The 14,852-nt window shown below is 39.7% G+C and overlaps 1 protein-coding gene across 9 annotated transcripts; it reads left to right on the top strand.

The window, feature by feature from the left end:
• Nucleotides 1-1,386: 1,386 nt before the first annotated feature.
• Nucleotides 1,387-9,819, top strand: LOC109042996 (uncharacterized). 9 transcript variants are annotated; one of them, XM_019060014.2, is made up of 3 exons: nt 1,389-2,271; nt 7,227-7,298; nt 8,788-9,819. In XM_019060014.2, exons 1-2 carry the CDS (start codon nt 1,556-1,558, stop codon nt 7,294-7,296), a joined length of 786 nt encoding a protein of 261 aa, XP_018915559.2. In that variant the 5' UTR covers nt 1,389-1,555; the 3' UTR covers nt 7,297-7,298; nt 8,788-9,819. The 9 variants fall into 9 exon arrangements, 7 of the variants coding, with proteins under 7 accessions (XP_018915553.2, XP_018915559.2, XP_018915560.2 ...); XR_011900131.1 differs by having other exon boundaries at nt 1,390-2,341; XR_011900130.1 differs by having other exon boundaries at nt 1,390-2,439.
• Nucleotides 9,820-14,852: the final 5,033 nt, after the last annotated feature.

Raw genomic sequence — 14,852 nt, 5'->3', positions numbered from 1 at the left:
TATTATTACTCAAAATTACCTAATGATATTTTCAAAATCAGATCCTTAACGTAAAGCTAATTTTTTAGATATCTTTTTGAGGTATTTTACGTATTGGTTAATACGAAATGGTCATTACTCAAAATCACCTGAGAATCAAATGAAAATGTGCAACGTAATCGTAAAGAGCCATCGTGATTTAAATTCTGACCAAATTTTTTTTAAAGATTTCAGCATTACTGAGAAATATTCTCCAATTAATAATTTCAAGACGAGAATTTTGATTGAGTCAACCGGAAATATCTTTAGAAGACGTTTAAGAAGTTTATAGTAACAAAAGTATATTATAACAAGGAGATTTCCTGTTCATTTTTCAACAAAAAATTTCGACTGGGAAAATTAATTGAAATTTCTGTTGAGTCAACAGAAATTTTTTCTTGGTGCATTATGACCTCAAAATGATTGTATATAAAAAGCTGTAACAACAAGCTGAGACCCTCAGGGATTTAAAAGATTCATTAAAGTTTGCGCTGGATTTATCAATTTTTTCTTTTAGCGCGCATTGAAATTCTGTATGTTTGCATATTGCTCTGCCATGAAATACGAGAATCGCTCCGACTTATACTTTCTAATTTCGTTTCCTTAAGAATAATAGTGGTTAATACGGTCGAAAATCGTTAGCATATGTAACATCGGTGAAAAATCGATCAAATATTTGAATGATAAGGAAAACAAATCATTGATAACAAATAAAAAAACCATCGCTCCTCTTCTCTCTTTCAAGCAAACAATGCCGAGGAATAGGTAAAAAAATTGAGATGACCATCTTAAACCATCCTCTGTCTATTAGTTACAACGAAATTGTCTACTCAAATTCTGAAATACTGTATTGGACATCGGACGTTTTCGCACGAGCCGGTTCATTTAGAACCGCGCCTTTCAGCAAGCGAAAGCTCCGTAAGAGCCAATGTTAACATTTTCCTTCTCTGAGTCGGTACTTATTGAAACCGATTTCGGGGTTACTTACAAATATAAAAATGGAAAAAAAAAACATTAAATTTTAAGCGAATTCACAGTACTTCTCCGGGTTACCGATAAATAAGTTAAAAGAAAACTCTTTCAATTCCTAAAAACGTATGTATCCGTTATTATTCGACCTCTCCAAAACGTCGACCTACCGCAAACGTAAACAGTACTTATCGAAACAGCTTTCTCTCGTTATGCTTCGTTGACATGAAAATGGCGGTGGCTTTTGCCTCTGTTGACGTTACTATCTTTACTCTATGTTTTAGCCTACAAAAAAACTGTCAACTTCGAAATTCATTTCGAGGTTAAGCATACTCTTTGGAGCGGTCCGCCGATTTTTTCACCTCCGTTGCGCGCGCAGCCCGCGTTACCAACGATACGCCGCCGGCGTGAAAAAAACCTAACCATCGGCCCGAATCGCGAAAATTTTAGTTCCGCCCGCGGCATGCCGAATCTCCTCTCCTCAAAATTACCAGTGAAAAATGCCCGAAATTAAATCCCAGTCGTGCGAAAATGTGTAGTCGTCCGTCGGTCCCCGCGAAGCCCCAAGATGAGTGGTAACAAATGCTGCTGCGACATCCAGGAGCAGAAGTGTTGCGAGGTCAACTGCCGCTGCGCCCTCTGCCGCGTCTACCACCGCTACACGCAATGCGGCCGTCCCTCCTTGAACGTCATGTGCTGTCGCGGCCGCTGGTGGAAGTCGCCGATGAAACCGAAGTCTAAGTCCATCACGGCCTGCGTCGTCGACCCCAACCAAAACAGGGACATCTGCAACCAGGGCCGAGACACCTGCTGCACCGGGAGGATGGGGGGTGGTGGAGGTGCATGCTGCCCGGCCAACCTAGGTTGCAAGCCCAGCCCGCCCAACGCCGGCTGTTGCCCACCCCCCGATTGTGACCCTTGCAACCCGTGCCCCAAGACATGCCCGGCACCGTGTCCGGTGCCATGTCCGCCGAAGATGTGTTGCTCCCGGCAGAACTGCTGCATGAAGACCATCACCACCTCGGAGTGCGGTTGCAAGCTCCCTTGCTGTTGCCCCAAGCCCCGACCCTGCGCCAAGTCGGTCTCCTGCTGCCAGTTGGAGTGCCAGCAGAAGCTCTGCAAGTGCACCTACACGCCGACCTTCAAGTGCTGCCCGCAGAATTTCCCGCTCTCTTGTTGCCCCAAGAACAGCTGCTGCCAGACCTGCACCAAGGATCTCCCCGTCTGCTGCACCGGCAACAACAGCAACAACGGCTGCAACAATGATTGTAACTCGTGTTGCAGGTACGGTAGCAACTACAACCCCGCACAACAACCAATGTCGACTTACACCGGAGCCCCCTTTGATTGCACGGTGGGTAAACTAAGTAATTCTGAGCGCGTAACTGCGGGGGTGTCGATCTGCCCGTCCGGTAGGAATACTCTGGCGTGACCGGCGGTCTAGTCTCAGCCGTGAGTACCTCAATAGATTGTTCTTTGGGCTGCTTTCAGCAGATAGGAACCAACTTCACGGATTTTACCAGAATCAGCCTACCTCCGTTTCACGTTTTCTAATTTGGCTGCATTTTGCAATTTGGAACTATGAATTCTGGCCCGGTTTAAAAACAACATATGTGCCATTCGTTTCCCTATGCACATAAGTGTTTTTCCAGATGAGCCAGAATTTATAGTTCCAAATTGCAAAATGCAGTCCAATTTCCTCTCGTGTTTTTCTTTTTTTGGCAGATAACCTCCACATTGCCTTTTAACTTGCTGTTTTACTCGAGATTATGGAAATTTTACTCAGAAAATTTTAAAGTTTTAAAGTTAAATACTTGATAAAAAATAAAATATTTGAGAAAATTTGACAACGTTCAACGTAGATAGGCGTATTCCGATAAAATTCGTGCATATAGCATCAAGAGACCAGAACACAATGATCTATTGCTTCTCGAGACTCGATGACGTCAGGAAAAACTTTCAGGACTATCATATGAAAACTGTTGAAATCGTAGAAAAAAGTAATTTTAAGATGATAAAGTCCGTCACACCTAAATTTTCTTTTAGCAGCAACTGGAAATTAAATCACAGTGATACAGTGATATTCTTGCATAATTTTTGGCATCTGGCACTCATTAATTACACAGTTTTCATTACTCTATAATTGCATATCTGCACGCGATGTTCCAAAGTTCTCAGACTTTTATTTTTTTTTAAAATTACAGGTAGATGGAAATTGAATTTACAATTTAGCTAGATATTTTCACAGGTTGACTCCGGATTAGACAAGAGAGATCTAAGTAGATTTTAATCCATTAAATCAATCAGTTTTCCCTATTAAAATTAAGTCATGCGTGAATATTTTGGATACTTGCAAATGAGAGCCGTGGTTCTTTTTTAAATTAGCTGTTGAACTATGGTACGAACCAATATTTGAAATGAATTTTTATTGACTAATCAACTCGATTACTGGGCTAAATTTTGTGTAACATATTAGAAAAGCATATTTAAGTTGAAACTGCAAATCTTCTCATGGTAATTCTCCCTCCCTTCATTTTTAAATAAAGCACATACGTTATATGAAAAGCTGTCAAAAGCTTAACGGAAACTTCGAAAGAATTTTAGGTAATTTAAAGTGGAAAAACAAAATAATAAAAAAGTTAGATCTCTTCGAAAGTTCCCGTTGAAACCTTTTCCAATTGAATAGGGGGTGAACAGTTCTTGACAGTATTCTGATTGCCACCTTGATTTCAAAGGAGTGGCGTGGATAATCGATTGTCGATATATCACGCCATTTGAAGCTATGGCGAAGAACTAAGGTTTTTGCTGTTTATCGATCATTTTCCATAGGTTTAAGTGGTAGATCAATCGATAAATCGCAAAGCACACGCCCCGTCACTGCTTGATTTTTATCTTGTTTTATTCCATCAGTTTTCATATGAGTTCCAAACTTTTCATTTACCCAGTGAAACGCCGTCTTTTAAATTTCCCACCTATTCTCTTCGAGCTGGTTTCTTTCTGCCGAATGCAGTCCTTTTAGAGTAAGTTTATTCATAGTTTAGGTTATTTTTTATGGGGTTGAGAGGACTGAATTCAGTAAAAAGAAACCGCAATCAATTTATCAAAAAGCATTAAAGGTTAAAATCGTGCGAGAAACTTGTCTCTGCTTTGAGTTTCAAGTCTGCAAATAATTAGAAGGAATTATGAACAGAGATGGATCTTACCGCTTCTTTCTATTTTCTTATTTTTCTGTTCAATATTTGTCCCCTTTTCTTATTTCTACTCTATTACAACTTACTTTTTGATTTTCTCTCTGCTTCTTTTTGAAATTTCTTGGAGCAATAAGACTCAAGCTTTAAATCTTGGCTTGGTGCTGGTCTAAGTTGGTTATTTCTGCTTTTCGGTCCAAAGACATTTACTGAGCGCTCATTATGCACGAAAATAAAGACTATACTATACTAGACTGATCAGTTCTATAATATACTTCCGGTAACTATAAAATCCAAAACTATAGATTTCCATGGAAGAAATATATTGTTAGATAGTTGGGTACCAATCGCTTTTCTTTCTCTGGTTCTTCTTCAAAGGTCCATGTCACAGACTGGCTTGAAACCTTCCTTCCTCCTCACATAGTACTTGCCACGTTTTTCTAGAGCCTTCCTCTTTTAGGAATTTTACTATACGCAATTTATGGACGGCATCCGAAAGCTCAATATATTTACGTGTTTTTCTGTCTGGCACGGCGTTTAATTAAAATGCCTTCACTTGATCAAGTATGCAATTTGCGATACTAGTGCACGAATAATTGCCTACTTTACCCAGTTGAGAAAGGTTCACGTTACTCCAACTCAGTTTTTGCCGAGCATGATACAGGCTGGTTGACTGCTTACTGCTAGGATAAAAAATTTCCTCGAACATCTTCAGTCAACAAGGAGGGTGTAGCTAAGAGTTGTACGCAAGAATGATCTTTAGCAATCATTTGTTTAAAAAAATTATGAATTTCTAGTCGCTTAGAATGTGATGTGAAGAGACGTAGGCTACTTTTTGTTGGAAACAAAACTTAAGTTGACTTTTTCGTTCACTCATTTGGATATCGTTTTTCCTACATTCTCAATATTGATGATATCCCAGTCTTTACAGTTGCAGCTAAATCTTTAACTGTTGTTGAGAAGATTTGAATCAGTGAGTTCGAAAACCCACCAACCAGCGTTTTTTTCGATTTTCACTTTCCTACGGTTTAGTAACACTTATGGATAGAAGCATCTGCACGCTAAAGGAAATTTTGGAACTGCAATCGGAAGTGCACGAAACAGCGACGGGAAAAGGGAAAAATCGAAGTATTTCATAGGATATACCAATTTTTGGCCATTTCAAGGGAAACGGGTGACCATCCGATTTTGCGGTTTTCTTTTTTCGGTTCAGTACACCTTGTACCTACAAGTTATATATATATTCAAGCGTTATTCAGGTCGAAAAATATACATTTTATAGGGCAGACTATGAAAAATCAGTATCTGAAAGTCGGTGAGAACGAAAACACACCAACTCGGAAATTTTTGAACGCTTAATGCTCTGTCATCAAACATGGTGTATCGATTTAAACTTGGTGCTTTATAAAGTCTCTAAGTACTTGTCCTTCGGCGCCAAAAAGGTTTTTCTTAAACTAACTTCTTCGCCCGCTGGGCAGTTTTAGGTGTTTCCTGAGCAATTTTTTTTCCGAGTTGGTGTGTTTCCGAACTCACTGATTCATTTACATTCCTGAAAGGAAATAATCTTGCATTGTTTTCAGGATTTAACTTGTGTAAAAACTCCTGCCGACCCAAAACCCTGCAATGCAGAACCATGCGTAAAATCGAGCTGTTCCCAACCTTCCTGCGCAAAACCTTTTTGTGAAAACCCTTCCCGTACAAAATCCATAGTCTCTCTTTGCAAAAAAGCATCAATTTATGATAAAATTTTGAAACTCATTGGGCTCGATTATTAATGTCCCAACTCAGAAAATTTGATTCGAGGAAAAACGTTTGATTTTGACATATTTTTGCATCATTAAAATAAAATTCAATCGAACTTTGGTGGTTTTATTTTTCTTATCACGGCACCACGGGATATTATTAGGATATTATCGTTAGGATATTACGGAAAACTTAGTGAAAATCTGGGCCGAGCTATTATACCATTTGCCTGGGGTGTGGCGTCAGCAATACGTGACGGTGGATCTCGTGAAACATACGCGGCTGTGTTGTTGACTCACGTATGTTGATTCTCATAAAGAGCTTTCATCAATTAAATTGTATCGTCTGTGTATTTTGAGAGGTATTTGGATGTTTTAGATGCTCACGTATTTCCGTGATATTCTATGGAGAGATCACTGGAAATTAGTTCCACTTAAACTTTTAGCCTTTAAATCTTAACCAAAATTGCTGTCAACAAAGGCACATCGTTGCTTTCGTCAATTTGCTTACGTCACATCTCAAGAACTCGTTTATTTAAAGATGTATACGTATTTAGAACCAATTTGCGCCGTTTATTCCCAAGTCATTGCAATAATTAAGTCGGTCCAAACGGTCTTTTTGTGGCTTTCCCTGTCGGTGGGAAATAGGTGCCGCAAGGCTCTGAGCCTTCCCTCCCCTTCAAATGTCCTTACCCCTCAACCACTTAAATTATGACAGTTTGTTGTCGCCCACTACCAATTTACTCCCGCAAAAAGAGGATGATCCCTTGCTTCCTTGAAATAAAGGCCATCTACACCAATGTCAGGATGCCATCGGTTTTATAATTTACCATCGTTTTCTCATAAAATTTTAGAAAAAAAATTGCACCCAAAGAAAAAATTTTCAATGAGAAAGTTAAAACTTCAGGTACAAAACGATAGGATCTTCGTAAAATCTTTTAAAGTTTTCAATAAGGGTTAGATAATCTTTGATTTGACCTTAAGAACCTAATAACTTGATTTGACCTTATGAATCAAATAGTTTAATTATCTTTTTGGAGCTGCTTACGCGTCTGTGAAACATCGTCACGAAGTAACTGGGCGTTTGAAAGTGTGAGTGCATGAAAAGGCATGTTAGTTAAAACATATAGTGAATTAAAACTTCAAGAGCCAGAGATAAAGCGTGAACATACAGTTATGGTTTCAGTTCAGTAGATGCTACTTACTTGTAACGATCATCTATTTGGCTGTGGGCACTAGGAAGGACATAGCTTTATTTCAAGAAGAATTCTTACACATACGCATAAAATATATTGTGTTCTTTCCACAGTTGTACGAGTGAATACAGCTTATCATTGAATGGGGATCCCAAATTACGGAAGCTCTCATCTGATCATTGAGGGTAGGTAATGTCAGGGGGTTGATTTTAATCTTGAACATTCAAAGCAAACAGCATTCAATTCCGGATTTAGCTGTCATATGTTAGATTTCCGACTCAACCATTTACAGTAAGAGCATGCTAAGTCGAACTACAGTTACGACCAAATGCCGATTAAGTCGAATTTTTTTTTCGGTTCTGAGACACGTCCAGTGTGATAAGTGAAGAATCTGTTAAGACTAATTGCCGCTAAAATCGAATTCTTTTTCGGTCCATACACAATTCGACTTAGCGAGCTTTCACTGTATTTTAATGAAAAATATCGCGTGAACCGCGACGATGCCTCTGATTTTTCTCAAATCAATCCCTCAGGTCAAAAGAGCTCTCAAACTATGAGATCGTAATGGGGGAGTACAGCGAGGAGACGCGATAATTTTCACATTGTAATTACTAGTTTTCTAGTTAGCTTCTTCGTGACTGTCCATAAGGAATGGGACTTAAGTTTAAAAATCTAAGAATTTACTTATTTTAGCACCGCTCAAAAGGGTGTTGTATTGACATGTTTTCGCGCAAAGAAAGTCAGACTAAACCTTGGTCATTACATTTTGTTGCTTTCGGTTGAAATGAAAACACGTAATTTCGACAGAAACATATTGAAATAATCTGGCACATAACGCACTCTTTTCATAGAGATACTAGCGGCTTGATTATTGAATTCATATCAATTCGACAAGACAAGACAGAGCCCTATCTTGCCTCTGCAATATGTCTCATTTCGCTGCCTTAATCATTCAATAATCGGCATACACATAACTTTGTCAAAACTTCAAATTTTAATTTTGACCCACTCGGTTAAGTCTGTCTCTAGTAAAATATGCTCCAAGTAACGAGGTCTTGTTTCACTTGGACGGCCATTTTTGAAGAAAAAAATATAGACACAACAATACTTAACAGTGGCGAGGCCTGAATGATCGATTATCGATATTTTCCCATTTGAAGTTATGGTAAAGGATCGGTTATTGAGGTGTTCGTTGCGAACACCCTATTTATCGATCCTTTTTCATAGGTTTAAACAGCAGGCCAATCGATATACACGGAGAAAAATACTTCGTGCGTGGGACCCGAAGTTTAGGTCATATGGATCTCTGAAGTTTTCGGATTGAGCATCTGAACACTTTAGGTCCAGCTGCTGAGATTTGGATCATACATCTGAAACTTCAGTTCTTACATCTGAAGTACTTCGGTTTTCACATCCGAAAAACTTCGGTTCACACACCTGAAGTACTTCAGATGTAAGAACTGAAGTTTCAGATGTGTGATCCAAACCTCAGCAGCTGGACCAAGTTCAGATGCTCAATCCGATAACTTCAGAGATCTTATATGACCTAAACTTCGGGTCCCACGCACGAAGTTTTTTTCCCCGTGTATCGCAAAGCACGGCACGCCTCTGATGTTGAAAATCATTACGGGTAAAGTTAATTTCAATTGTGCAATTTTTTATGTATGTTTACAGTGACGCCTCCAGCAGATGCCCCTGCGGATAGTTGCTACGAGAATGGACGAGGGCGCACCTCCACGTCGTCCTCACCAAAAACACCTCTCTTAAGTTTTGGATAAAGAATAGCATATCTCACCCTAATCATTCGGGAATCACACCTCCTGTTAATCAACCATATAAACCATCACCTAAATGAAACTGGAAAATTCAAAAGAAACAGCCTAAAAGGCCTTGAAACATCTCCCCGAGAAGACGTCAACGTTTAGAGAAAAGTCGTTTCGAAACTTTCCTGAAGAAATCTGCCTTGTTTCAACGGAAGGACTGATGGGAGAAACGTGCGACTTATCCGCCTAGGACTTTAACTTTTTTCCCCTTTTCTTTTTCCTTTTTTAAATGAAATTAATGATGATACATTTTCACCAATACAGGGTCTAAAATTAAAATGTGAGACTGAGAAAACACTCGTCATCACCGAAACGTAACTCTCCATAAATATCCGTACAAAATTGCTCCTAATGCAGCTTGTGGTCGGATAAAATCATTGCTCAGAGAAAAAAATTAATCATCGTAATCATAATTTTTTGGTTTCCTGACTAAAAAATACATTTATGCATCAAGCCGGCTATAGTGCGAATGTGTGTGAATGATTTGAAAGTGAGAGAACAGTATTTGAGGAATTGTTAGTGCCTTTTGTAAAATAAATAGTGTGATCATCAAACATGATGATTTCTGAATTTTAGGAGGGTGATTTTTAGTGCAGAAGTTACCTTGGTGAACTTGCTTGTTGGCGGTGCATGTTACGATTGTTACAGTTAAATTTATGGAGTGTTACTTTTGGCACTGAGTAGCGCTTTCTCTGCTTTATCTTGCAGAATCATAATCATACCCATCCCCTAAATCGTCCATTGCTGTTGGATGGATTTTTCTTTTGAACATTATTAATTATTTTCTGTGATTTGAAGTTTATAATTGCATAGCGATCACCTGAGATTTTTCTTATCATTGTGAAAGTATTTTAAAGAAAGTTAACATGATATTTCCAACATGCTTCGTATTCTTTGTTTCTTTTGTCATTGTAGAAACAGGAAAGCTATAAAATCTCGTATCATCGTGAATTTAATAACAAGTACAGTACAGTCCGAAAGGAGGGAATCTCAGCACAAAAGATCAATCGTCAAACAAATCAATAGTCGCAAAAAGATCAAGAATTATTTGAACATAACTCTCGTAAATTCCACACTTACTCACACGACTTATAATTAAATGTCTGCCTTTACAGGAATACTTGAAAATTTCACGAATTGTGGGGCTCTGAATATGAACAAATAAAGGACAATATGAAAATATTCTAAAATTCCCTAAAAATGACTTTTGGATTACCAATTGGAGGAACGGAATGTTGTTTAAATTTCGTGGAATAAGCAATTACAGGACCTTTGTGACGACTTAACCGAGTGAAAATAAAAATTTGTGAGGGAAAACATATGCATGTGAATACCCTTTGAAAAGACAACTCGTTCACTTTCGAGAGCCTCCACAAATCATTTATCTTTTACGCTACTTTGATAAAAACATTAAACCTTCTCCCCATCTGGTTTTATTGGCAAGCAGGGCTTGTCCTCTAAACATGTCCGCCAATCAAGTCGTAACAAAATACGCACAGACTAATTGAAGCTTCTGGTGAATAAATACGTTTTTTTTCCAGGTTCCAAGAAAAACCAGTTTAAAATTGAAAATTACCTTGAATTTCATGGCTCATAAAAAGTCACAGATATTGCATTGCTGAAGATCGAGATTTTGAGCTGCATGTTACCTCGCTTCAGAAAAAAGTGTCCATTTCATTCACTGGAGACTTCAATCTCATTCTCATCACAACAATTATGAGCAAATTTCTATTTTTTTAAATTTTTTTTTAAATTTATTTTCATTGAAGGGGACTAAATCTAACAAAATATTTTAAAAAAGCCGAATCTTATTCAAGTTTTCGTCAATAATCCCGAGAGAATGTTGCAACCACGGTGCCAGAACGAAATAGCGGGAGATGCTAAGAACCCGTGGAGAGAGAGAGGGGGGGGTTGAGCCCATCAACCGCGCATTTTATTGGCTACCTGAGCTGCTCTCTCTTAAATATTTCACCTGCCATTCGCGAGGAAAGCGGGAAGGAAAACACTTTCCCTCGCCGAGGCGCGAGCCTGTCTTTGTAGCGACGCACCCCCATAAAAGCATAATTTACAAAATAGCGAAAGTTTACGGGAATTACTCGGGAGCGGTAACTGGATTACGTCAGGAGTGGCATACGGAGTTTATATCAACTGCCATTAGGGTTGCGCTTCCCCCGATGCGCTCATAACTATTTCACTACCCTGACCCCGATGGGGTTGCCCGGAGCGCCCTCTGGGCCGACTCGGCGGTGCTACCCGAAAACCCCATTTTCATTATGCCGAACAGGTAGACGTAGATATGCCGTCTTTTTATAGCGGTGCGTTCGAGATGGGGTCAGAGATGCAAAATGTTTCGCGGAATGAAATTTCATGATGAATTTCATTTTGCAGAAAAGTGAAATTTCATTTTCCACGGAACTTCAACGATTTCTAGGGTCTGCGTATGCAACACGCAGTAGTTATCCAAAAATTCGATAGGCAACTTTATGAGACACGTGATCCTCACCCCTAAATTTCAAAATTAAGATATTACTTTTCTGTGCATTTCATAACATTCTGAATCGATCGCAGAATTTAAGGTAATAAAGATAAAGTCTTAAAGTTTATAAAATTTCGAAAAACTTAATTTTTCAAAGTTACATGAATTTTGCATCTCTGGTTAAGGAAACGGAACGAGTGATGCCCTACAGATGATGACCGAGTATGTGAAATTGCAGGATCATCGAAATGAAGGCGCACACAAATTGAAGATCATTCGGAAAAACTGATATCTTTCCACTAAAGCAGTTTTGGGAAAGCAAGTATTTACCAAAGTAGTCAATGTAGGTAGATCTATTCTGCTTAATGACTTCCAATTTTCTTCCGCATTTGAGTGTGTGTTGAACTGGTTGCTGAGTAAGAGCTGTGACACTTTTTTCACAATTAGTTCCAATTCAAATAATGTTGGGAGGGGAAGATAATTATTTAGTTAATAATTACTGACTCATAGTAAGGAAGTGAAATTTGACAATTTTCCGCCCTCGAATGAAAGTGAAATATCGACGGTGTACGTCGGCAATCACATAACTCGTTTGCGGTGTCTGAAAATCTCCGCCTCTATGTTATTTTTTTCAAGGAGAACAAACTGACACCATTCCTTGAAGTTTTTGCAGAATTTTCTTTGCACAGAGAAGAAAAATCACGGCAATTTTTAAGAATTGCCGTTGAGTATAGTTTTTCCTTAAAAAAATGAAGTATGACAGGAAATGTGCGACGTCGCAAATCGAGTCATGCGATTGCCGACTTACACCGTCGATATGCTCTTTGTCGAACAGGAGAATTCATCATGACAGATTTGCCCTTAAACATGTCCCAACTTTACGCAGTTTTTTTTTTATTGAATAGCATAGGCAAAGTTGGTTACCATTTTACTGGAATAATAAAATTGCGAATTTGCAATATCTAGCAACATCAGATTGACATTCGCCCTTTTTTTGAATAGCCCTTTTAAAGTCGATTCAGTTTTTAATTACTACGGCGTTGGGACTGTGGGTATGTAGTCTATTATTGAACACCCTGTGGATTGTGCAAACATATCACATCCAGAATCCGAAACGAGCGACCTTTCCTGCGCGGCAACCCGGCGAACGCGTAGCGGTCAAGCCTATAAATTTGTGATTTAACTACCGTTGCTACCTGTCGCCCGGGTTCCGAGCATCTGCTGTGTTAAATTAACAATTTACCTGCGCACCGGTTTTGCCGCCGGTGGGTCGCGAACCGCGAAACCGGGTGACAAAATGCTATTTTTAACGGCCCGAGCCCGAAAACCACGCGTGGTGTCCTACCAAAGCGAGCCGAAATTCTCCCATTCAATTACCTACCCGCTCTTTCAAAGCTTTGAGCTTTCGCACGCCAAAGTTCCGCGGGTTCTGAATTGTTTATGCTCGAGTTTGGGTCTTGAGCTTGGGGGAATGAATTTTTAATGGATATTTTCCGGTTTCACTCGTGGACGAAATTCGTGTGAGCAGCCATACCGCCATACCATGCCATACTACGCTAATTTTGACACCGGCTGAGAAATCGTCGTTCCCTTCGCGAAAGAACGTAACTTCGTAACAATGTTGCCAAATTTCCCCCCTCTCGAATTTCGTTCTTAAAGGGAGAATCTTTGGCGTTTCTAACTGCAAGTTTGACTGATTTTTCATCTGATCTCAAGCAAAAATCAGAAAAATTTCAGACACAAATTGCACAAGTACATTTTTATAAAAAATTAAATGTTTGAGTCAATTTTGCAACCTAGGAATGGAGTTTCAGTCTTTCGTATTGAAAAAGTCGAAATATGGTTGGATTAACTATGAACTTGGTACAGCCGATCAATTTTCATGTAAATCCCTCCGAAAAATGGACCAAATCAGTCAAAATTCATGCTTGGTGCTGATTTCTTCGGCCTGTGCGGAAAGAGGAGTTAATCATAAAAACCAGCGGCTAGTAAAAAATACGCTGGCTACCGTTCAATAGTTACAATAATTTTTGTTGTAGATGTGATAACTGAGCTGGTGGTTTCAATTACCATGGTAGAGCCCGTTTCAGATAACTTTGCCCTTTCCGCTATATGCGCGGGATAGGGAATCCCCTATCTCACAGAATTATCTGGAACGGGCTCTACTTGCAGCGAAAACTACCGTAAAAGTTGTCGAAACCACAGAAGTAGTCGTTTCATCTACTACGGGTAGCTAAGGCTAACTACTGCACTGTAGCTGTCGTGTTTTTACCGGCCGTTGCTGGTTGTGGCGACTATCCTTGTTTCCGTGCTTTTCATTTCTTCAGCATAACTATATTATTGATGGTATTTCCAGTTGACCAAATTTCAATAAAAAAAATTCAAAAATTTCAAAATCAAATTCCTGCCTTTTTCTGCCGGATGGCAGAATATTTCCACTGCAACTGACAAAATATTCTCACTTGACAGTACATATCATTGCATTCTAATTTTTCATCCATCACGCAGTTCGCCAAACAACAGGTTTTGTGAAATACAGCCGAGAGAAACTAAAATTCGAAGGATCTTTGCAAGAACACAGGACTCTCAACCCCCATCCCGTTCTTCACCCCCGCCGCGCCGTGAGCAGTCACCGTAGTGGCGGCGACGGGAGACAAACCACTCGGCCGCGCAACACTCTTCCAGGGGCCCATCATAAAATGCACGGACCATTTCGCGCTTTTGATCAAGAAATTAATTGGATCTTCACGTCTCTCGCCTCGCCCTCCCCCCTCCTGCATCTCCTCCAGACACTCCCCACCCTTAACGCCACCCCCTCGACGCCGCAGTAGAACAATGAGCGAGTTTCGGATGGGTTTCGATGACGGGAATCAATTTCCACCGCTTTGAGGCTGACATAAAAGTAATGCCGCTGCGGGCGGGGTGGTTGCTCGTTTCGTCACCATTTACACGGAAAATGCAAGAAAAATATTGTTCGACTCATTCCAACCCCCGAACTCGCACCCCTCCTCGCGCCCTGTCGCGTCGCTAGGGGAGGGGTGCCAAAATCGCTCCCGTCTGCACAGTTGTCGCCGAATTGAATAATAATTTCGGGCGAAACGAAGATATCAATGGCTGGATTAGACCACATCTTTTCGTATCTCATCTTACCTTATCTTATTTTATCTTTCGAATTCAAAAACCCAACAACAAATTCAGGGAAGTCATTTCTATCGATTTATCATATCGACCAGACTGGACTACATTTTTCAATATGGAACAAAATTAGTTCATTCATAAAATGTCTTATCTGCGTGGGGGGGAGGGGGGTCAAAGTGTAGGTCGAAGAAGACGATGAAAAAAAATGAAATAGGAAGAAGAAGAGAATGAGGAAAAAGAAAAATAAGAGGAGACGAAGAGAAAAGGGCAAAAGTAACAAAGAGGAAGGAGATGAAGAAGTA

This window comes from Bemisia tabaci, chromosome 6 (assembly GCF_918797505.1).
Source record: "Bemisia tabaci chromosome 6, PGI_BMITA_v3".
In the NCBI taxonomy this organism is placed as follows: domain Eukaryota; kingdom Metazoa; phylum Arthropoda; class Insecta; order Hemiptera; family Aleyrodidae; genus Bemisia; species Bemisia tabaci.
The sequence above is the reverse complement of the archived record's forward strand: the minus strand, read 5'-3'. Positions and strand labels throughout refer to the sequence as shown.